Consider the following 24,152-nt stretch of genomic DNA (forward strand, 5'->3'; position numbering starts at 1 on the left):
GGCCTCAAGGGAATCTATCTGGATATTAAGGTACTCCTTTTAATAGAGCACCGGAGCAAAGCATTAACACTCCGTGAAAACATGTGTCCCTCACATCACCGCCATCCCCTCCGGTTGTCCCGATTTGTCACTTCGGGGCCTTTGGTTCCGGACAAGTGACATGTGCATACAACTTGTAGATACAATCTAAGCAATAATTATAGAGCTCAAATCTAAGATCATGCCACTCGGGCCCTAGTGACAAGCATTAAGCATAACAAGATTGCAGCAACAATAACTTCACAAACTTTATAGATAGACTAATCATAATGTATCATCCATCGGATCCCAACAAACACAACACCGATTACATCAGATGAATCTCAATCATGTAAGGCAGCTCATGAGATCATTGTATTGAAGTACATGGGGGAGAGAATACCAACTAGCTACAGCTAGAACCCGTAGTCCATGGGGGAACTACTCACGGAGCATGATGGAGGCGATGGCGTTGATGGAGATGGCTTCCGGGGCACTTCCCCGTCCCGGCAGGTGCCGGGACGAGACTTCGTCCCCGAATTGGAGTTTCGCGATGGTGGCGGCGCCCTGGAGTCTTTCTGGAGTTTCGTCAAGAGGTACGGTGTTTTTAGGTCGAAAGGGGTTAAATAGGCGAAGAGGCGGCGTCAGAGGGGCACCAGGGCGCCCTCCTCATAGGCCGGCGCGGCCAGGGGCCTGCCCGCGCGGCCTTATGGTCTGGGGGCCCCCGGGCCTCCTCTCCGTCTCCCCTTCGGTGTTCTGGAGCCTCCGGGAAAAATAAGATCTTTGGCGTTGATTTCGTCCAATTCCGAGAATATTGCCCGAACAGCCTTTCCGGAACCAAAAACAAGCAGAAAACGAGAACCGACACCGTGGCATCTTGTTAATAGGTTAGTTCGGAAAACGCATAAAAACATCATAAAGTGCAAGCAAAACATGTAAGTATTGTCATAAAACAAGCATGGAACATCGAAATTATCGATACGTTGGAGACGTATCAGCATCCCCAAGCTTAGTTCTCGCTCGTCCCGAGCAGGTAAAACGATAACAAAGATAATTTCTGAAGTGACATGCTACTTACATAACCTTGATCATACTATTACAAAGCATATGAAATGAATGAAGTGACTCAAGGCAATGATCTATAGTTGCTAACAAGTAGATAACATATAGCAAAACTTTTCATGGAGAGTACTTTCAAGACAAGCATCAAAAGTTTTGCACAAGAGTTAACTCATAAAGCAATAAGTTCATAGTAAAGGCATCGAAGCAACACAAAGGAGGATATAAGTTTCAGCGGTTGCTTTCAACTTTCAACATGTATATCTCATGGATATTGTCAACATAGAGTAATATGATGAATGCAAATATGCAAGTATGTAAGAATCAATGCACAGTTGACACAAGTGTTTGCTTCTAAGGTGGAAGGAATTAGGTAACTGACTCAACATAAAGTAAAAGAATAGCCCTTCAAAGAGGAAAGCATCGATTGCTATATTTGTGCTAGAGCTTTGGTTTTGAAAACATAAAGAGAGCATAAAAGTAAAAGTTTTGAGAGGTGTTTGTTGTTGTCAACGAATGGTAGTGGGTACACTAACTACCTCATCAACCAGACTTTCAAGAGCGGCTCCCATGAAGGACGTTATCTCTACCAGCAAGGTAGATCATCCCTCTTCTCTTTTGTTTACACATGTACTTTAGTTTAGTTTTTCTTTATTTATGGGTGACACTCCTCCCAACCTTTTGCTTACACAAGCCATGGCTAACCGAATCCTCGGGTGCCTTCCAACATTCACATACCATGGAGGAGTGTCTATTTGCAAAATTAAGTTGCTTACTGATGAATCAGAGCAAAACATGTGAAGAGAATTATTAATGAAAGTTAATTAATTGGGGCTGGGAACCCCATTGCCAGCTCTTTTTGCAAAATTATTGGATAAGCGGATGTGCCACTAGTCCATTGTGAAAGTCTCGTCAAAAGTAAATGACAAGGTTGAAAGCTAAACACCACATACTTCCTCATGAGCTATGAAACATTAACACAAAATGAGAAGCATTTTGAATTATTTAAAGGTAGCACTCAAGCAATTTACTTTGGAATGGCAGGAAATACCACATAGTAGGTAGGTATGTGGACACAAATGGCATAGGTTTTGGCTCAAGGTTTTTGGATGCACGAGAAGTATTCCCTCTCAGTACAAGGTTTAGGCTAGCAAGGTTGTTTGAAGCAAACACAAGTATGAACCGGTACAGCAAAACTTACATAAGAACATATCGCAAGCATTATAATACTCTACACTGTCTTCCTTGTTGCTCAAACACTTTTACCGGAAAATATCTAGACCTTAAGAGAGATCAATTATGCAAACCAATTTTAACAAGCTTTACGGTAGTTCTCCACTAATAGGTTTAAACTACATGCAAAAACTTATGATCTACTTGAGAGCTCAAAACAATTGCCAAGTATCAAATTATCCAAGACATATGAGGCATTTTCTTTTCCCAACCAAATAAAGATAAATATTGTAGCTTCCAACTTTTATTCATTGAACATTAAAAATAAAACGAAGAACAATTGTTCATATGAAAAAGCGGAGCGTGTCTCTCTCCCAAACAAGGATTGCTAGGATCCGAATTTATTCAAACATAAACAAAACAAAAATAAACACACATACGCTCCAAGTAAAGCACATATGATGTGACCGAATAAAAATATAGTTTCAGGGGAGGAACCTGATAAGTTGATGAAGAAGGGGATGCCTTGGGCATCCCCAAGCTTAGACGCTTGAGTCTGCTTGAAATATGCAGGGATGAACCACGGGGGCATCCCCAAGCTTAGACTTTTCACTCTTCTTGATCATATATCATCCTCCTCTCTTGACCCTTGAAAACTTCCTTCACACCAAACTTCTCATAAACTTCATTAGAGGGGTTAGTACTCAAACAAAACTTTAATCCACCTTGGTCCTGTAGTGACACATTGCAAGAACTCAATAAAACATTAGCTACAGCTCTCCACGTCTAGAAAGCCTCACATAAAGTCCACAAGAGACAATGCAAAAAACAGAGACAGAATCTGCCAAAACAGAACAGCCAGTAAACACGAATTTTTAGATGGTACTTCCGTTGCTCAAATCAGAAAACTCAAAACTAATGAAAGTTGCATACATATCTGAGGATCACGCACGTAAATTGGCATAATTTTCTGAGTTTCCTACAGAGAATTAGACCCAGATTCGTGACAGATAGAAATCTGTTTCTGCGCAGAAATCCAAATCTAGTATCATCCTTCGATTAGAGGCTTCACTTGGCACAACAAAACACTAAACTAAGATAAGGAGAGGTTGCTACAGTAGTAAACAACTTCCAAAACACAAATATAAAACAAAGTACTGTAGCAAAATAACACATGGGTTATCTCCCAAGAAGTTCTTTCTTTATAGCCGTTAAGATGGGCTCAAGTAGCTTTAATGATGCACTCGCAAGAAACAAGAGTAGAGGTAAAAGAGAGCATCAAAAAGCAAATCCAAAACACATTTAAGTCTAACATGCTTCCTATGTAAAGGAATCTTGTAAATAAACAAGTTCATGAAAAGCAAAGTAATAAGCATAAGAAGATAAAACAAGAGTAACTTCAAAATTTTAAGCATATAGAGAGGTATTTTAGCACCATGAAAATTTCTACTACCATATTTTCCTCTCTCATAATAATTTTCAGTAGCTTCATGAATAAACTCAACAATATAACTATCACATGCAGCATACTTTTCATGATTTCCAAACACATAATTTTTATCAAGTTCAAGAATAGTGGAATTAAAACTTTCAAACTTACTTTTATTAATAATATAACAAGGTAGTTGATCAATCTCAGGAGATATGGGACTCCTAAATAAAGTCAATACTTCTCCAATCCCATTTTCATTAGTAGCACAATTAATATTGTCAAGTAACATAGGACCATCATCTAGAGCTTTATCATAAACATTTGCCAAGCAAAATTCTTTAGTACCATGCATTTCGACATCAGGCACAAACAAAGCATTATCATAAGATTTATCAAAGTAGCATGGATTATCATAAATAATAGTAGCATAATCATTCTCACAAGTATTACTCATAGGTACTATTTCAAGAGAATCCACAGGAACATAACATTCAACCTCTTCCGGTAAGCATGGAGGACAATCAAATAGTGTAAGAGATGAAGAGTTACTCTCATTAGAAGGTTGACATGGGTAGCTAATCCATTCTTCCTCCATTTGTTCGTCACTCTCTTCTTCTTTTTCATCCAATGAGCTTTCAAGTTCATCAATTTCCTCCTCTTTTTCATCCAATGAGCTTTCGTGTTCATCAATTTCTTCTTCCACCGGTTCCTCGCAAATTGTGAGTGCATTCTTGTGCATTAATGTGTCTCTCTTTATAATCAAGGATATAAGGATTCCTACTGTAGCATTCTATGCAAGAATTAAGGATAGTAGAGACATAATCTTTAAGGTCCTTACAAATAGCACAAGTTTCATAATTCTCAACCATGAAGGATTCTATCTCGGAAGCTCCCATAAATAAGACAAATTGTTCTACCTCTTCGAACCCATAATGAATATAGCAATTCCGATTATAGTTCTTAATTAAAAATTCCTCACTAAAGCCACATTGAAATTTAAGATGTTTAGTATCATGTTGAGAGCAACAGTTTATATCATGGCGTCTAAGCAAGATTCTAGCCATTGTATTCAATTTTTCTATCATAGCACTCATTATTTTACCAGCTCTTGATTCTCTATAATTATTATAACATTCTATAAGCTCCAAGTAGGTTATTGGTTCTCCCATAACAGCAGTTTTTAATTTTTAGTTTTTTCAAATTTTTATGGATTTTTGGGTATATAGGGAAAATAAAACAAGACAAAAATAAACTAGACAAAAGTAAACTAAGCAAAGTAAAACTAGACAGAAATAAACTAAGCACAAATAAACTAGACAGAAATAAACTAGCAAGACAAAATAAGATAAAAGCAGAGAGAGAGGTAGAGTGTACTCCCCGAGTGAACTTATGAGTAGAGCTATGCCTCCCCGGCAACGGCGCCGTAAAATAGTCTTGATGACCCACAAGTATAGGGGATCGCAATGAGTCTTCGAGGGAAGTAAAACCCAAATTTATTGATTCGACACAAGGGGAGGTAAAGAATACTTATAAGCCTTAACAACCGAGTTGTCAATTCAGCCGCACTGGAAAAGCACTAGTAACAAGGGTGATGTGAAAGTAGCAGTAATATGAGAGCAGTAGTAACAGTAACACAGCAGCAGTAATAGCGATATGAGAGCAATGGCACCAGAAAATAGTTGATACTACTTCCAATGACATGAGGAACAAGTATATGATGATGCGAGATGGACCGGGGTTCCCAGCTATCTACACTAGTGGTAACTCTCCAATAACAAGTGTTGGGTGAACAAATTACAGTTGGGCAATTGATAGGATTGATAAGGCATTAAGAAAGAACATCAATTCATTAATCATGTAGGCATGTTTTCCAATTATAGTCGTACGTGCTCGCAATGAGAAACTTGCACAACATCTATTGTCCTACCAGCCGGTGGCAGCCGGGCCTCAAGGGAATCTACTGGATATTAAGGTACTCCTTTTAATAGAGCACCGGAGCAAAGCATTAACACTCCGTGAAAACATGTGTCCCTCACATCACCGCCATCCCCTCCGGTTGTCCCGATTTCGTCACTTCGGGGCCTTTGGTTCCGGACGATGACATGTGCATACAACTTGTAGATACAATCTAAGCAATAATTATAGAGCTCAAATCTAAGATCATGCCACTCGGGCCCTAGTGACAAGCATTAAGCATAACAAGATTGCAGCAACAATAACTTCACAAACTTTATAGATAGACTAATCATAATGTATCATCCATCGGATCCCAACAAACACAACACCGATTACATCAGATGAATCTCAATCATGTAAGGCAGCTCATGAGATCATTGTATTGAAGTACATGGGGGAGAGAATACCAACTAGCTACAGCCTAGAACCCGTAGTCCATGGGGGAACTACTCACGGAGCATGATGGAGGCGATGGCGTTGATGGAGATGGCTTCCGGGGCACTTCCCCGTCCCGGCAGGGTGCCGGGACAGAGACTTCTGTCCCCCGAATTGGAGTTTCGCGATGGTGGCGGCGCCCCTGGAGTCTTTCTGGAGTTTCGTCAAGAGGTACGGCGTTTTTAGGTCGAAAGGGGTTAAATAGGCGAAGAGGCGGCGTCAGAGGGGCACCAGGGCGCCCTCCTCATAGGCCGGCGTGGCCAGGGGCCTGCCCGCGCGGCCTTATGGTCTGGGGGCCCTGGGCCTCCTCTCCGTCTCCCTTCGGTGTTCCGGAGCCTCCCGGGAAAAATAAGATCTTTGGCGTTGATTTCGTCCAATTCCGAGAATATTGCCCGAACAGCCTTTCTGGAACCAAAAACAGCAGAAAACAGGAACTGACAACCGTGGCATCTTGTTAATAGGTTAGTTCCGGAAAACGCATAAAAACATCATAAAGTGCAAGCAAAACATGTAAGTATTGTCATAAAACAAGCATGGAACATCAGAAATTATCGATACGTTGGAGACGTATCAGCAACACAAAGGATGATTAAGTTTCAGCAATTGCTTTCAACTTGTAACATGTATATCTCATGGATATTTGTCAACATAGAGCAATATAACAAGTGCAAGAGGTAAACATGTAAGAATCAATGCACACAGTTAACACAAGTGTTTGCTTCTAAGATAGAAAGAAGTAGGTAAACTGACTCAACATAAAGTAAAAGAATGGCCCTTCGCAGAGGAAGCATGGATTACTATTTTTGTGCTAGAGCTTTTGTTTTGAAAACATAGAAACAATTTTGTCAACGGTAGTAATAATTCATATGTGCTATGCATAATACTTCCTACAAGTTGCAAGCCTCATGCATAAAGTACTAATAGTGCTCTCGCACCTTGTCCTACTTAGCTTGGATTAACACGGATTATCATTGCATAACATATGTTTCAACCAAGTGTCACAAAGGGGTACCTCTATGCCGCATGTACAAAGGTCCTAGGAGATCAGTTGCATTTGATTTCTCGTTTTTAACAGATCTCAACTTAGGACATCCATACCGGGACAACATAGACAACAGATAATGGACTCCTCTTTTAATGCTTAAGCATTCAACAACAGATAATATTCTCATAAGAGATTGAGGTTGTATGTCCAAACTGAAAACTTCCACCATGATACATGGCTTTGGTTAGCGGCCCAATGTTCTTCTCTAACAATATGCATACTCAAACCATTTAGTCATGAAAACCGCCCTTACTTCAGACAAGACGAACATGCATAGCATCTCACATGATATCCAACAAAGGTAAAAAGTTGATGGCGTCCCCAGAAACATGGTTACCGCTCAACAAGCAACTTATAAGAACTAAGACACATAACTACATATTCATCACCACAATAGTTTTTAAGCTATTTGTCCCATGAGCTATATATTGCAAAGATAAAGGAATGAAATTTTAAAGGTAGCACTCAAGTAATTTACTTTGGAATGGCGAGAAAAATACCACATAGTAGGTAGATATGGTGGACACAAATGGCATGGGTTTTGGCTCAAGGTGTTTGGATGCACGAGAAGCATTTCCTCTCAGTACAAGGTTTGGGCTAGCAAGGTTGTTCGAAGCAAACACAAGTATGAACGAGTACAACGAAAACTTACACAAGAACATATTGCAAGCATTATAAGACTCTACACTCGTCTTCCTTGTTGTTCAAACACTTCACCGTGAAAATATCTAGACTTAGAGAGACCAATCATGCAAACCAAATTTTAACAAGCTCTACGGTAGTTCTCCACTAATAGATTAAACTAATGATGCAAGAGCTTAAACATGATCTATGAGAGCTCAAAACAATTGCCAAGTTTCTAGTTATTCCAAACCATATGAAGCATTTTCTGATTCCAACCAAATAGCAATCAACGAAGCAATTTTTAGCCTTCGCCATGAACATTAAAGCACAACTAAGAACACAAGTGTTCCATATGAAAAAGCGGAGCATAATATCTACAATATAAGGATGGTGGGATCCAACTTTATTCAAACCAAAACGAAAATAAAAGCAAATAGACGCTCCAAGTAAAGAACATAAAATGTGATGGAATAAAAATATAGTTTCACTAGAAGTGACCTGATAAGTTGTCGATGAAGAAGGGGATGCCTTGGGCATCCCCAAGCTTAGATGCTTGAGTCTTCTTAAAATATGCAGGTATGAACCACTGGGGCATCCCCAAGCTTAGACCTTTCACTCTTCTTGATCATATTGTATCATCCTCTTCTCTTGACCCTTGAAAACTTCCTCCACACCGAACTTCAAACAAACTCATTAGAGGGTTAGTGCATAATCAAAAATTCACATATTCAGAGGTGACATAATCATTCTTAACACTTCTGGACATTGCACAAAGCTACTGAAAGTTAATGGAACAAAGCAACCCATTCAACATAGCAAAAGCAGCAATGCGAAATAAAAGGTAGAATCTGTCAAAACAGAATAGTCCGTAAAGACGAATTTTACAGAGGCACTTAACTTGCTCAAACGGAAAAACTCAAAAATAATGAAAGTTGCATACATATCTTAGGATCACGCACGTAAATTGGCAGATTTTGTTTAATTTTTTTACAGAGAGTTCTGAGCAAATTCGTGACAGACAGCAATTCTGTTTCTGCGCAGCAATCCAAATCTAGTATCAACTTTACCATAGAGACTTTACTTGGCACAAAAACATGATAAGGAGAGGTTGCTACAGTAGTAACAACTTCCAAGACTCAACAATACAGTAGTAAAATAAACACATGAGTTATCTCCCAAGAAGTGCTTTCTTTATAGCCATTAAGATGGGCTCGGTAATTTTAATGATGCTCTCATGAAAATAGAAAATGAAGCAAAAGGAGCATCAAGAAGCAAATTCAAAACACATTTAAGCCTAACCCACTTCCTATGAAAAGGAATCTTGTACACAAATAAATTCATGAAGAACAAAGTGACAAGCATAGGAAGATAAAACACGAGTAACTTCAAAATTTTCAGCATATAGAGAGGTGTTTTAGTACCATGAAAATTCCTACAACCATATTTCCCTCTCTCATAATAATTTCCAGTAGCATCATGAACAAACTCAACAATATAGCTATCACATAAAGCATTCTTATCATGATCCACATACATAAAAGTATCATTACTCTCCACATAAGCATAATAAATTTTATTAGCAATAGTGGGAGTAAAACTATCACATCCATCATTATAATCATAAATTGGAGGCATAGAATAATCATAATGAATTTTATCTTCAATAGTAGATGGACTGAAAATATCATATATAGGAGGCATATCATAATAAACTTTCTCTTCCATACCCGAAGGACTAAAGAGATCATTTTCATCTAAACCGACCTCCCCAAGCTTAAATTCTTCCATAGCATTAGCAATAATAGTGTTCAAAGAGTCCATGCTAATAACATTGCTATCATTATTATGCAAACAAAGTTCCATGGGTTTTTTTAATTCTCTCTTCAAACACATCATGTCCTAATTCAATATAAAGTTCATAAAGATCTCTAATTTTTTGTTGTTTTCCATTAAGCCTAACTAGTGAAGTCACACAACTTAGTGTTCTCAGGAGTATTCATTTTAACAGTAGTAAAAGTAAACTAAGCAAACAGAATAAAATAAAGACAAGTAACTAATTTTTTTGTGTTTTGATATAGAGCAAGTAAACAAGACAGAAAGAAAAGCAACTATTTTTTTGTGTTTTTAGATATAAAGCAAACAAGACAGAAAAATAAAATAAAGTAAAGCAAGACAAAAACAAAGTAAAGAGATTGGATGTGGAGACTCCCCTTGCAGCGTGTCTTGATCTCCCCGGCAACGGCGCCAGAAATTTAGCTTGATACGCGCGAAGCACACGTCCGTTGGGAACCCGAAGTGGAAGGTATGATGCGTATAGAAGCAAGTTTCCTCGGTATGAAACCAAGGTTATCGAACCAGGTAGGAGCCAAGAAGCACGTGAAGGTTGTTGGTGGAGGAGTGTAGTGCGGCGCAACACCAGTGAAACCGGCGCCAACGTGGAACCTGCACAACACAATCAAGATACTTTGCCCCAACATAACAGTGAGGTTGTCAATCTCACCGGCATGCTGAAAACAAAGGATTAAACGTATCGAGCGGAAGATGATGTTTGTTTGCAAAGAACAGTAAAGAACAATGATTGCAGTAGATTGTATTCAGATGTAAAAGAATGGACCGGGGTCCACAGTTCACTAGTGGCGTCTCTCCAATAAGATAACTAGCATGCTGGGTGAACAAATTACAGGTGGGCAATTGACAAATAAAGATTCAATACATATCAACGATGATTACTATGAGATTTAATCAGGGCATTACGACAAAGTACATAGACCGCTATCCAGCATGCATCTATGCCTAAATAATCCACCTTCGGGTTAGCATCCGCACCCCCTCCAGTATTAAGTTGTGAACAACAGATAATTGCATTAAGTATGGTGCGTAATGTAATGAACACAAATATCCTTAGACAAAGCATCGATGTTTTATCCCTAGTAGCAACAACACATCCACAACCTTAGAACTTTCTGTCACTGTCCCAGATTAAATGGAGGCATGAACCCACTATCAAGCATAAATACCCCCTCTTGGAGTTACAAGTATCAACTTGGCCAGAGCCTCTACTAGCAACGGAGAGCATGCAAGAACATAAACAACACATATATGATAGATTGATAATCGACTTGACATAATATTCTAGATTCATCGGATCCCACCAAACACAACATGTAGCATTACAAATAGATGATCTTGATCATGTTAGGCAGCTCACAAGATCTAAACAATGATAGCACAAGCAGAGAAGACAACCATCTAGCTACTGCTATGGACCCATAGTCCAAGGATGAACTACTCACGCATTAATCCGGAGGCGGGCATGATGATGTAGAGCCCCTCCGGTGATGATTCCCCTCTCCGGCAGGGGTGCGGGAGGCGATCTCCCGAATCCCCGAGATGGGATTGGCGGCGGCGTCTCTGGAAGGTTTTCCGTATCGTGGCTCTCGGTACAGAGGGTTTCGCGACGAAGGCTTTACGTAGGCGGAAGGGCGGAGTCGGAGGAGTCACGGGGGCCCCACACGCTAGGGCCACACGGGCTCCCCTTAGGCCGCGCCGCCCTAGTGTGGCGGCGCCCCGTGGCCCCACTTCGTTTCTCCCTCGGTCTTCTGGAAGCTTCGTGGAAAAATAAGACCCTGGGCGTTGATTTCGTCCAATTCCGAGAATATTTCCTTTGTAGGATTTCTGAAACCAAAAACAGCAGAAAACAACAACTGGCTCTTCGGCATCTTGTTAATAGGTTAGTGCCGGAAAATGTATAATAATGCTGTAAAGTATGTATAAAACATGCAAGTATTGTTATAAAAGTAGCATGGAACATAAGAAATTATAGATACGTTTGGGACGTATCAAAGACCTTCATGTGGTGATGGTAGTTTGTTTGCCAGGCTGCGTTGCCTTGTCGTCTGGGTTGCAGGATGCCGAGGCGGCGGCCTTTGTAGGTGTCGTGAGCCGGGGCGGCGGCCCCTGAAGGCGGTGCGGCAGCATCCCTATGGTGCGGGGATGCGGCTTGCTAAGGCTTGGGTGGCGGCCCTGGCCGTGTGGGCAGCAGGATAGTCGGCTCGGTCGGACACGTCCTTGAGGGGACGGTCGGACGTTATGTCAGGGCAGCGGCTGTTTGCCCTGTGCAGCTTGGGTTGCGGTTACACTAAGGCTGGCAATGGGTCTGGTTTGATCGGGTAGACTTTTCCCAGACCCATGCCCGAACACTCTACCGGGTCAATCGCTTACCTGCGGGCGATGAGGTGTCTCTCGATGGTGCAATTGGGTGGCAACGAGAATGGTGTTGAGCATGGTATGGTTGCTCCAAGACCGTGTTAGTTGGCTCTGTCTCGGCGTGTCCGAATGTCTTCAGGTTGGTCTCCTCTTGCTGTGAAGTCGAAGCTGCCTTTGGGTGGTGTACGATGACCTTCGAGGGACGGTCCGGCGGTGAAGGTCCTTTTCGACGCAGGTCTTGTGCATCTCCTCTCCGGGGCTCGTCATCAGAATCAGAGCTACCGGCCTTTTCTTGGGGGGGCATCTGTTTGGCATATGCCAACTTGAGCTTCGCGTTTGTGTAGTTTCTGTGGGTAGCCAGGGTGGCTCAGTGTGCCCTTCGTGACATAGTGTGGGTGGGTGTGAGCTTGGCCCTGTCTTTGTAGGTTTTCAATCGGTTTTGTCCTAAAAAACGGGCACCTTCTGCTTAATTAATGGATGAGGCAAATCATTCAAAAAAAATGATTGGAGGTTTTGCGAGGAATGGCCATACAGACGAGGCCCTTGCACTATTTGTCAAGATGTTGACACAAAAGAATACCCAGCCTGAGAGCATCTCCAGCCGCGTCCCCCAAAGGGATTTCGGGCGCGCCGGAGAAAATTTCGTTCCCAGCCGCGCGCCCTAAAGTCTCCTTCCGTCCGGCGCGGTCCGATACGGTGTCCGGCGCCCTGAGCCCATCCCCGCTACACAGGGGACGCACCGGGCGCGCCGGACACAACGAAAAGAGAGGCGGGGAGTGGCGGGCCCGACACGTCAACGGCACATAAAAATCCGCCCCCTCTCCCGCCAAGTCGCGCCTCTCCCGCCGTGCATTACTACCCTCCCAACAAATTTCACCGCCTATCCCGCCGATTCATTTCTCCCTCCCGTCGTCGCTACTCTGTCCCTCCTGCCGCCGGTACCTCTCCCCATCCATGGCGCCGCCGACAGGCCCCAAAAAAATGGCCAAGAAAGTGGCCACCAAGCTGTCGGGCAACGCTAAGCCGTGGAAGGTGCCGGTTGCAAAGAACAAACCAAAAGGCTGGACCGAGGATCAATGGCAACAAGACTGCCTGCGCCGCAAACTGTTGATGGCGGAGCGGAAGGGACGGAGGGTGGCACAGCTGGAGAAGAATACGGTGTGCGCGCACAAGCACGCGCTGGCCGTGTGTATTGCGGCCAGCAACACGAGCCCATGGAGTACATCGGCGCCAGCGTACATTCCGTGAGTGATGTCCCCGTCGACATCCGGGTTCTACAACGACGTCCCCTATGCCACTCCCGGGTGCGTGACGCCAAACTTGTCGCCGCGGTACGAGGATATGCTGCCGCATGGCGGCTTCAACCCCAACGCTGTGTTCTACTCCGCGGTGTACGACCAAGCGCCCCAGCTTGAGCCTGGCCCCGGTGCGGATGGCGCCCCGTTCACTGGCCACGGGGGCCCGCTCGAATTCGCGGGAGCCGGTGGTGAGCGGGAGGAGGAGGCGAGGGAGAGGAGGGGTGGAGGACAACGACGACGAGGACGAAGAGGACGACAAGGACGCGGGTGCCGCGGAGGATGCAGATGATCTCATGGAGGTTGACACGGCCGGCGTGAGGAAGAAGAGGAAGAAGAAGGCCTCAGGAACACGAGGCCCCAAGTGGACGATTCTGGAGGATGAATGTCTCTGCGAGTCGTGGTGGACGGTGAGCCATGACTCCATCATCGGCCAACCAAACGTACGGGAAGTATTGGGCGACGATCAAGGCGGAGTTCGATGAGCGCAAGCTACTCAAAAGCGATTACCGCAAAGTGACAATGAAGATGAGCCAAAAGGCAATGTCGACGTGATGGGCCATCATCCAGGCGCCCGTGAACATGTTCCATGGGTACCATAACAAGACCGATACTAGAGGCGACAGCGGCAGCGACATCAGCGGCGTGGTACGCCTCTTTCTACTATACTTTTTAGCGCCTAGTTTTTGTTCGACGATCTGATTGCGCTTCCTTTGGTTAGTTTGACAAGGCCATGACGATGTACCGGATGCACTCGGAAGGGAATAAGTCTTTCGCGCTGATGCATTGCTATAGAAAGCTCAAAACGAACGACAAATGGCGGTTGACGTGCCATTCGTTGTCGAAGGGGAAAAATGCCATTGATCTGGATGCGCCGCTCGCAACATCGGCAGGGCGCCCTATCGGCAACAAGGCTGCCAAAGCCACCTTGGCCAACACTGCGTCGACCGAGAAGACGCAGGCATTGATCACGCAGAGCCTCGGTGAGGTCTCCTCGACCCTGCTCTTCCGCGACAAAAAGACCGACAAAAGATGGGCGGCGCTGCTCAAGAGGTAAGAGGAGAAGATGGAGCTCAAGAAACGCAAGGAGGACATGTCCCTGCTGACAGTGTCGACAGATGGAATGTTTCCCCGGACGCGGGCGGCGCACTACTTCTACAAAGGCCAGATCCTCGATGACATCGAAGGCAAAATGGCGGCGGCCAAGGCAGCGGCAGTAACCCCACCCCCGGAGCAAGAGCCGGCACCAGCAGGCGCGTTTGCTAGTACACCTGCGTCGGCGGCATCGGCCTCGAAGCAGGCACACCTGGCAGATCACGAGGAGGTCGCCGTGATCGACGGGCCTACGTTGACTCAGGATGCACCGTCGGCTTCGCCTAACCCCTTCTTCTAATTTACGTCTTGTTAGCTTGCACCACCGGTCTACAATATGATCGCGCACCCAGTACTTTGATCTCGGTTACGCTAATCGTGACGACTTCGGCGGGAACAATCTCTTTTGAATTAAACTATTTGAATTTCTGTTTGGAGGCGGCGTTTGGGGGGACGCGGCTGGGAAGCGACGTCCCCGAAACGCGGCACGAAGGAAACACGTTCCCTAAATGCTCGAACCATCGCTGTTTGGGGACGCGGCTGGAGATGCTCTGACGACTTCACTTTGTGAGTTGTGCTTTGCGGTACTGCAGCATCTCTGACAGGTGGAAGCATGATCCATGCCTGTGCATTCCAAAGGGGTTTTGCGTCCTACTTGTATGTGGCCAACAGCTTGATGGACATGTATGCCAAGTGTGGAGACGTGGAGGGTGCAAGCAATATATTCAATGATGTTCTACAGAAGGACTTGGTCTTGTGGAACACCATGTTGTTCGGGTTGGCGATAAATGGATGGGCAAATGAAGCACTGTCAATGTATGAGCGCATGTTGTCCTGCGATGTGTGCCCTGATGAAGTGATGAGGTCACATTCGCCGGCTTGTTTGCCGCCTGCAGCCATTCTGGACTGCTGGAGCATGGACTGAAACCAACACCAGAGCATTTAGCTTGCGTTATCGACATGTATGCTAGATCAGGGAACATCGCAAAGGCCATTGAGATGCTGGACCAATATTCAGATACGGTTCAGCCACATAGCAGCGACATGCGTGAGGCTCTGCTTAGCGCCTACTCATCAGGTCACCTGGATGCCAAAAACGGAAGGAAGGTGGGGAGCAGAATGGTATTGACAGAACCCACGAGAGATGCTGGCTATGTGATGTTGTCCAACTTGTTGTGCGCCACTGGGCAATGGCAGGAAGCTGAGGGGGTGAGGAGAGCCATGTCAGAGCACTGCGTGAAGAAGTCTCCTGGTTGTAGCTGGATCCAAGTGAAAGGTGCTGTTAAGGTGTTTGTATCATCAGGTGGGCATGAACTTGATCCGTCAGATATAGTATGTGGTATCATTCACTTGCTGGATGACGAAATGAGGAATACTATGTGTTGCAGTGCATAAATTAATACCCCAGTAATTTTGGAAGCGTAGAATTGTCATAGATTGTGTAGCCCTGCTCAATATATGGCCCAAACAAGGCTGTCACTGGCACTGAGGACGAGAATGAACAAACGAAAAAAAGAGTTCAACTCAGCTTTTGAATTTATTGCTGATAGAGGGTTCATAGGATCGAACACAGAGATACATTGGAGGTATTCAGGTTTGAGGATAGACCCAGTCTACTCGGAGCTTGCGGTCACCAACGAGGTGTCCATTGAGCTTGTCGATAGCCTCCTCGGCGTGCTCGCGGCTCTCGAACACCACCCACCCGAAGCCGACAGGGTCGTGGAGGCTCATGCTGGTGAGGTTGGACCCGACGAGCGGCCCGAACCGCCTGAAGAGCCGACACAGGTCGCTTTCGCCGGGGATGGTGCTCAGCGCCACATTGGTGACGCGTACAAGGCGCCGCAGCAGGTGGTGGCTCCCGGAGCCGGAGCCGGAGGAGGAGGCTAGCAAGAGCGGGTGCTTCCCCGGCTGGCACCGCGCCCTGCAGGTGCTAAGGTTGAAATCCCCGTTGATGTAGTTGTAGGGGCAGAAGTGATCGTTCTCGTGGATTCTGCTTACTCCGCAGAAGCTACACGTCCTCTTCTGCCAGCGGCGCTCGTTGCCTGAGAAAAATATGAATGGCCTCTTTGGTTGTAAAAAGTAGAGGAGTAAGTATGAAGACAGGATTGTGATGCTAATTCTGTGTAAAATAGAGGACCGAAAACAGATGACCTTGGATGTTTGGTTCATACGATAAACACAAGATTCTCAATAAGCATAGCCAAATCAGTAGAGATGCGAATGCAAAGTGCATTGCAAAACTGCTATATATGCGAGGCCAGACAAAGTTTTCCTCTGTTGTTTTATTTCGTTCCGCTACTTTATTAAACCAAATGGACGGATAGTGACAACCAAAGCAAATTCATATCCGTATATTTTCCCTCCGTTTTCCCTATGAATCAAAGAGGCTAGGGAAACATGAGACTATGAGAGTACAGGCCTGGAGACTTACCGAGTTCACCCTTGCTGTCGGCGTGCTCCTTGATCGGCGCCGCTGCCTCGCCCACCGTGTCCTGCCGCCGGCTTATGCGACCCCTGCGCGCGGCATATAACTTGAGTCGGCCGGTGGCTTTTCAGATGTGTGGGTACTCGTGTTAGTGGAGGTCGCTTATATAAGCAAATTAAAGATGAGCTCAGCTTTGGTTGTCCAAGAAACGCAGGAACCTTGCGGCGCTGGCTTAGACTCCTCCTTGACGATCTTCTTCTTCTTCATCGTCGCCGCTCTGGTATCTCTCTTCTTCTTCTTCTTCTTCTGGACGATCGTCCTCCGTTGTCTGCGGCTGGCCATCTCCTCTACTTGCCCTCCCTTGCCGCGATCTGTCGATTACTTTTTTATATGATGACCTTGTGGCCGGCCTGTTTATAATTCTTATAATTGTTCAGAGTTGTGCCTGGATGTCCAATTCCAATTCGATCGGGACTCGGATCAGTTTCGCGTGATGTAAAAGGCAACGTCAAATATCGGAAGAAACTCCAGTCTATGTTCTTGCCAAAGCACAATGGAAGAGGAGGCAGGGGACACGACGATCAACTTCTGGAAGGACCCTAACGGCGAGTCGTGCTGCATCTGCGGGGAAGAGGACGCGGAGGAGAAGCACGGCGAGCTCGCCTGCCCCTACGACTACCTGGTGTCGCCGGCCGGGTACGTGCCCTGCAGGGCGAGGCGCGCCGTGTGGAAGGAGGACGGGGACGCGCCGTCCAGCCACCGCCTCTTCCTGCGGCGCTTCGTGCGCGTCACCAACCTGCCGGAGCGCTGCCCCCGCCCGGCTCGCCTCGCGGCGCTCTTCGCCCGGTTCGGGCCGCTGCGGATGTGGCACGTCGCCATGGACGCCCCCGCGGTGTGCAAGGGCTTCGCATGCGTGGTATTCGAGCGCCGGGAGGATGCCGAGAAGGCCATTGATGAGCTCAACTGCTATGAATTTGACGGCCGTAGCTTGCGGGTAGACTGGTTTTATCCCAGCGCGTGACTGAATTCAGCTACGAGTAATAATAAGGAGGTGGTCAAACTTTGGCATTATCAGTAGGCAAACGCTAGGTTACATTTGGCTCTAAAAGAGCAAACCACATCCACAATTGTTTTTTAGAGTATGTAGCATTAGTCTTCAATATTTTTTCTATAGATTGTTAAAGTTACGAAATTATGCAGCAGACGGCTACAAAAGAATTCTGAATGTAATTTCTGCATATGTTCCATTTTCAAAAATGCGACATCGTGTTGTAACAACTTTTTCAATACATTCATCAATTTTGCCTAACTTATCTAACATCATGCGACTACATATCTAATATTGGTGCAATCTCTTCGTAGCATAGGTAGCAAGAATTGTCGAAGCACTTTTCCCATACTTACACAACAAAAAATTATACACACATGTAGCAAATCACAAACACATTATGTAACATACAGAAGAATTCCTCAAAAGTTGACCTTCTTTGGCCACCCCTTCGCGTGCTCCTAGGCTAACCGTCCCCCGTCTCGTCTAAGGGAAATCTGCCTCTTCGGAGTACCACCAGCCCTCACCCCACTATACTTCTCGTTGCGACAAGTATCACACGCGGAGACCACTTCTAGTTTTTTTTCGATAAAGGATGCTTTATTACTTTTTGAGAAGCAATTACATCCAGCCTCTGCATAACCAGGATGCACACAGTCGTTTATGAGTCTTAAGTCCAAAAGATATCAAACGAAAATGCTAGGCAGAATACATATCACAACAGACCACTTCTAGTTGGGTTTCCTTCACGACGTTGAGCCATGTGTTGGATGCACATTGCACGTACTTCCATTTCGCCAATGTCGACCTTTTTTTATAGAGATTTTGCTACTCTGTTTCTAATCTCATGGAGTTTCCATGCTCCGATGCATCCGACGTAAGTTTTGTCAATTCAGGCCTGTTCAACCTTGTCATCTTGACCCACCGTCCATGGGTCGCAATAGGAAAGTTGGCTGGTAACTCAGCGGTGATCTCGTCGACAGCATGCTCGGCTGTATCATCACGAAACGCCAGTGATATCCTCTCGGTCGACGGTGACACGACTCCCAACAAAAAGTCAATGAGCCTACACTCCTGGGCGTCCATACCCCTTAGCCCATGGACACTGACGTCTTGGAGGGAGTCTAGGTTCATCTTCTGGTCTGCGCAAACGGCGCGACCCCACCGGTACTTTCCTCGCAGTGGCATGGCACTCTGCTACAAGAGATGGAAAAAATCTCAGAACTCATGCAAACAACGTCGTCGACATACATATAACTCTCTGCGCTCAAAAATTCATTTGACTCAAATTTGTCTAGATACATATGCATCTACATGGGTTTTTACAACATGTACTAGATGCGTTAGTTCTCGATCGACCTAGAACTAATTTAATTCTTGGTCACTGAATCATGTGTAATTTATGTCTAACTGGGAAAAAAAATGTAATTCTCATGTGCAAATCTAATGGTTTAGGATTTGATCTAGAACAAACTTAATTCACGATTGACGTATGATCAACTTACCAAGACGGTGATGCAGTATGGGGCCGTGTCAACGTAGAGTGTCTTCACGCTCGGAACACGCGAGAGGAGGGACGCCAGGCACGGGACGACGTTGGCATGGAGCCCCCAGCGCACCGTGAGAGAGAGCACGGTGACACGAGGCAGCTTTGGGACGTAGCTCATCAGGTCCTCGCACGAAGACGAAGCCCTTGCCTCCGGGCCTAACCAGTTGAGGAGAGTCATCTCGTCCGGCAGAAGCAAGTCCAGCTCGAGGTATTCCGTGGTTTGGCAGCAGGCCTGCAGGAGCTGCTTGGTGTAAGGGTAGTCGAACTGGTCGGTTCGCCCGAGCGTCGCGAGCTTGAGGCCGGAGAGCCGGCGGACGCGCGTCAGGGTGCCGTCCGCCCGGAAGACGAGCCGCTTCGGGTAGCTGCGGTACCAGCAGATGGACTCCACCCTCGGCGCCGAGACTACCACATCGGTCTCCGTCTCGGTGGCAGTAATTGGATAGCGGAAGCAGGATCGCACGCTCAGCGACCGCAGGTTGGGCGCCGCCACGTCCAGCCTGGTCAGGCCGTCGACGTTGTCGACGTCGAGCGCCTCGAGGGCGTCGGAGCGGAGGACCAGCTCGCGCGTGGCCTCCCCGCCTCTCACGCGGCACAGGCGCAGCCTCCGCAGACGCGGGCAGCACGACGAGAGGAACTCGTGCAAGGGCGGCGTCCCGGCCGGCAGCCGCACCGTCGCGAGGACCAGCTCCGTCAGCCTGTCGAAGCGGACCGGATCGTCCCCGGCCGCCGGGAGCTCGAGATAGACCCCGTGGTGCAGCGTCAGGTTGAGGGCCTCCGCCCGCGTGAACCGCGGGAGCTCCAGCCGGACCACCCCCCGTGGCACCGTGACGCGCACGGACCCGGCCGCGCGCTCCATGGCCTCCGGGTACCACGTGTTGGCCTCGGCGATGTAGACGTGCCTGCCGAACTCGAGGGAGATGGAGGGGATGTCGAACGTCGGGAACCGCGAGAGGGCCTCCGTGCAGAGGCGGGGGAACGTGACCCCGACGCCGCGGGTCGTGCAGTTCCGGACGGAGAGGTTGAGGGCGAGCACGTGCGCCGGCCAGAGGCGCCGCCACCGACGCGATAGCTGGGCCGCGCGCACGGCCAGCGGGGTGGGAAGGAAGCCGAGGATGTGGCCAAGCACGTCGTCGGGAAGGCCGCCAAGCCGATCGACTCCCGGCGACTCCAACTTCACCTTTACGGTCCCGTCTGCCGTGCGCTTCTTCATGGAGAGCGCCGGCCTGCGCCAAGGCCCGCCGCTAGTGCACTTTGGTTCTCCCGATCGATGACGGTAATTGTCTCGCTTGTTCGCGTCTAAATTATTATTATATATATAGTACAGTACTAGGTACGTAACCTTCAGAAATTTTGTTTCCCGGTCGAATAGGAAATAGCTTGTGTAGGTTTTAGATGTTATTTAGAGCATCTTCACTGGCGCTTCCAATAGAGCTGCCAATAGCTTTATTGGGACTCTAGTGAGAGAAAACGCTCGCACCGGCGCTTCCCAAAGAGCGTCGGTATGTTTTGGAGTCCCATAAAACAGCTGGCACTCCCGAAAGAATCCCTATGTTAAGAGCTTCAATTTTGGCTCCAAATTTCTTCATAAAAGATGCTAGCCGACGGTCGTATGGGGAGTGCCGGTGTGGGAATAGCATCCCCAAATAGAGGATGTTGTGCCGGCGCTCCCCATACGGTAGTGCCACCGCCCCTGCCGGCGCATATTTGGGGGGCAACGGTGGAGATGCTCTTAGGGACGAGGTTCTCAAGTTTGTCCTAAGCTATGATCTGATTTAGAGCGTGCGCTAATTAATAACTTATTTTTAGTGGAAGTGTTGTTAATTAGTTAGGGAAGTAATTAAGCCTAGCTCAACTGGTTAAGGCAATTAATAACTGGTTGGAGAAGTGAGCTTAGCTTTGCTCAACTGGTTTGGTGAGTGTATGTACAAACCCAGCACTCGAGTTCAAATTCTCATGGATGCGAATTTACGTTCCTATTAATACTTGAGGTCTAGGTTGGACTTGGTACTCATGCAATTTATCTCGGGGAGTATGCTTTAATATTCATCAAGATTAAAAATCTTAGCACTCATGCTTAATGGTTGTGTGCATCCCTAATTGACTAGGTCATTAAAATGGAATCGAACGGAACGAGTTGAATAGACTTGTCGGTAACGAGATCGAACTAGGTATCGTGATACCGATGATCAAGTCTCGAATGAGTATCGATGTCAAAGTAACAAATGGAATGCAATACAATGTAATGGGTTCAAACGATGATTACATCTTCGTAGAATTCATAGGGCCGGTTGCTATTGTTCTCCACAACACCCTGGCAATCACTGATCAGAGAGAGATGTCTCGATCATGTATGTGTTATTCTCGAACCTTTGGAAAACACACTTAAGGGTTTATTATTTTGGATTCATCGTAAACGCCGGAAAATAGAGAAGAGAGAACCGAAATGGGTTCCGGGAGTATCCGAAGGATGTTCGGAGTGATACGAGTGGTGTCTCGGATCATCAAGAATTAAATAATATGTATTATATAGTAATTAAATGAATTAATATTAAATATATGTTTATTTATTAATAAAAAGGTGCAACCCACCTCAATGGGCCCCTCCCGGAGGGAGGCCCATTAGTTGGTCGGCCACCCCATGGGTTTTATGGGCGGGCGGCTATGGTTTTTAGGTGGGGCGGGGGGGGGGGGGCATGGGCCTTTATAGGCCCAGCCGGCCACCCCTCTCCCATGCCCCTTTTTAGTCCCACACTTGCCAAGGCATGAACTCCACCCCTCCCCTTCCCCCTATATATAGTGGAAGGATTTGGAGGAGAGGAGTAAACACAAATAGGGTTGAGGGAAAAGGAGACCCCTTGGGTGCCTCCCTCTCCTCTTCCCCTCCCTCTGTAGTTCCCTCTCCACCAGTGGTTCCTCGAAGAGCTGCGCATGGGGTGAGTACTCCACCTGGAACGCGGGAGCTAACTAAATCCAATGTTTGTGCACCTAGTGAAAAGGTGGTGTTCTCTCCCATGAGAAGGAAGTTAAACAGTTGACTAAAAGAGCAAGCGAGTATTATTTGCGGGGACTAGGTCCAAGAGGGCAAAGATGGTGGGGTTGGAGGATGAGAGCAACATAGAAGAACAACCAAGTTGCACTAGGTACTAGGAGGGTGGGGATATATGTAGGAGAAAGCAAAGGGAAGATATAAATGAGCATGAAAGTTGTTAAACGATATGAGACACATTCATTGAAACATTGAGGGTGGCACTAGTGCATAGTTCATGATGTCTATCACGTCGAACACCAATTAAGTGCAATTTGCAGTTTCGATAGTGAAAAAATTTAACAAATGGGAAACACATATTTTGTGGCAAGAAATCATGCAAAATCAAGATTTCTCAATTTTCAAAGTGCTCGAATTTTTTTATAGGATATTAAATAAATTTTAATCAGTGGTTATCTACATATTATAGTACTCTGGTGAAACATATGTACGAATATTTTGAAAATTTTGACCAAAATTTTTCAAAATTAAATTCAATTTGATTAAATTTCAACTCCATATGATTTTAATTAAATCTAGTCCCAAAAGTTTGACATAATACTATTTTGAAACCCATATAAGTTAGTGAAATTTATGTGAACCCTTTCATGTGTTTTTACATGTTGAGATGCTTCTTGATTCTTCTAACCAAATATACTTCCCACATTGGTGTGTGCCCTTACTATTTTTGTGTACGTCCCATATTTTGTGTGTACTTATCTCCTTGTGTGTATTTTACTAATTATTTTGTAGTTTACACATGTGTGTAATAAACATATTTGATTTTATGTAGTTCTCATATTGTGTGTATACTCCTATGCATTATACAAGTATGATCTCAAGTACAACGATATGGTGTAGTTCAAGATTGAGGCCTTCTGTCTAAAGATGACGATCTGCAAGCCCAACAACTCCACCGCTAGGTAGTACATCTAGTATGACCATGGCTAGACGGTGACCTCCCATGAAGCCTTCTTTTTATCTATGTTTTGATGTTTGTATGTACGGGTGAAGCCTGGTGATCAGGGGGATACGTGAGCACCCCTTTTCTGCTCGACATGTCTCTAACAACGTTAGCACTGTACACGCATCGACGCGGTCCAGCGCGTCGAGTGGAAGGACGGAGAGACGCGGGGAAGGTGCACGGCGACACGCTTGGCCGGGTAGACACCGGCGCGACCTCAGATGCGCGAGGTGGAGGCCGGCGAGGTGGAGGTGGAGCCCGGCGGGTAGTGGCTATTAGTGAGTGGCCGTTAGTGAGTAGCAGAATCCAACAGTGGTGAACCAAATCCAACGGTGATAACTGGGTGCTCACGTATCCCCTTGATCACCTAATCCACTCTCTTTGTATGTATGTAGTAATATTTTAGCGTGCAAACTGGCGAAATTATAAACTGATGTGGTCGCTTTCGATCGGTGTTTCAACCCCTGATGTTCCAGGGCATGTGATGCCCCTCTTGATGGTGCATTTTGATCAGTTATGTTTGTGTGAACTCCCTGATTGTTATATGCAATAGTTATGTGTGCCATCTACCTGTTAATATGATGTTAACTGTCTAATTGCTATATGGTGTTTCTTATGTGGTGGTAGCATCAAATTTAAATTATAACCCGACCAAAGATTCAACTTTGGTGAAAACAACATATGGATTTAAACAAACAGTAGGCCGAAATTGCATCAAAACTCAAAGAGGACATCCAAACGAATTGTAAAAATAGGCCCAAAATTTGTTTCCACGCGTAATTCTTGATGGGCCAAAACTAAAATAA

At 45.8% G+C, this 24,152-nt stretch overlaps 2 protein-coding genes and 1 pseudogene across 2 annotated transcripts; 2 read left to right on the forward strand and 1 right to left on the reverse strand.

Moving 5' to 3' along the window:
* Nucleotides 1-12,421: 12,421 nt before the first annotated feature.
* LOC124657344 lies at nucleotides 12,422-16,081 on the forward strand (annotated as a pseudogene).
* Nucleotides 15,926-17,027, reverse strand: LOC124657345. The gene is made up of 3 exons (XM_047195915.1): nucleotides 16,979-17,027; nucleotides 16,767-16,883; nucleotides 15,926-16,377 (listed from the first exon to the last, which is right to left on the reverse strand). The coding sequence occupies exons 1-3, from the start codon at nucleotides 17,025-17,027 to the stop codon at nucleotides 15,926-15,928; spliced, it is 618 nt and encodes a 205-aa protein (XP_047051871.1).
* Nucleotides 17,028-17,313: 286 nt separating this feature from the next.
* On the forward strand, nucleotides 17,314-17,781 carry LOC124657346 (eukaryotic translation initiation factor 3 subunit G-B-like). Its single transcript, XM_047195916.1, has one exon. It carries the CDS (start codon nucleotides 17,314-17,316, stop codon nucleotides 17,779-17,781), a length of 468 nt encoding a protein of 155 aa, XP_047051872.1.
* Nucleotides 17,782-24,152: the final 6,371 nt, after the last annotated feature.

This window comes from Lolium rigidum, chromosome 5 (assembly GCF_022539505.1).
Source record: "Lolium rigidum isolate FL_2022 chromosome 5, APGP_CSIRO_Lrig_0.1, whole genome shotgun sequence".
Classification (NCBI taxonomy): Eukaryota; Viridiplantae; Streptophyta; class Magnoliopsida; order Poales; family Poaceae; genus Lolium; species Lolium rigidum.

Coding starts and splice junctions, on each gene's coding strand:
- LOC124657345 (XM_047195915.1), bottom strand. CDS start 17,027: ATGAAGAAGAAGAAGATCGTCAAGGAGGAGTCTAAGCCAGCGCCGCAA. Junction 16,884..16,978: donor GTCTAAGCCAGCGCCGCAAG/GTTCCTGCGTTT, acceptor ACATCTGAAAAG/CCACCGGCCGACTCAAGTTA. Junction 16,378..16,766: donor CGACAGCAAGGGTGAACTCG/GTAAGTCTCCAG, acceptor TATTTTTCTCAG/GCAACGAGCGCCGCTGGCAG.
- LOC124657346 (XM_047195916.1), top strand. CDS start 17,314: ATGGAAGAGGAGGCAGGGGACACGACGATCAACTTCTGGAAGGACCCT.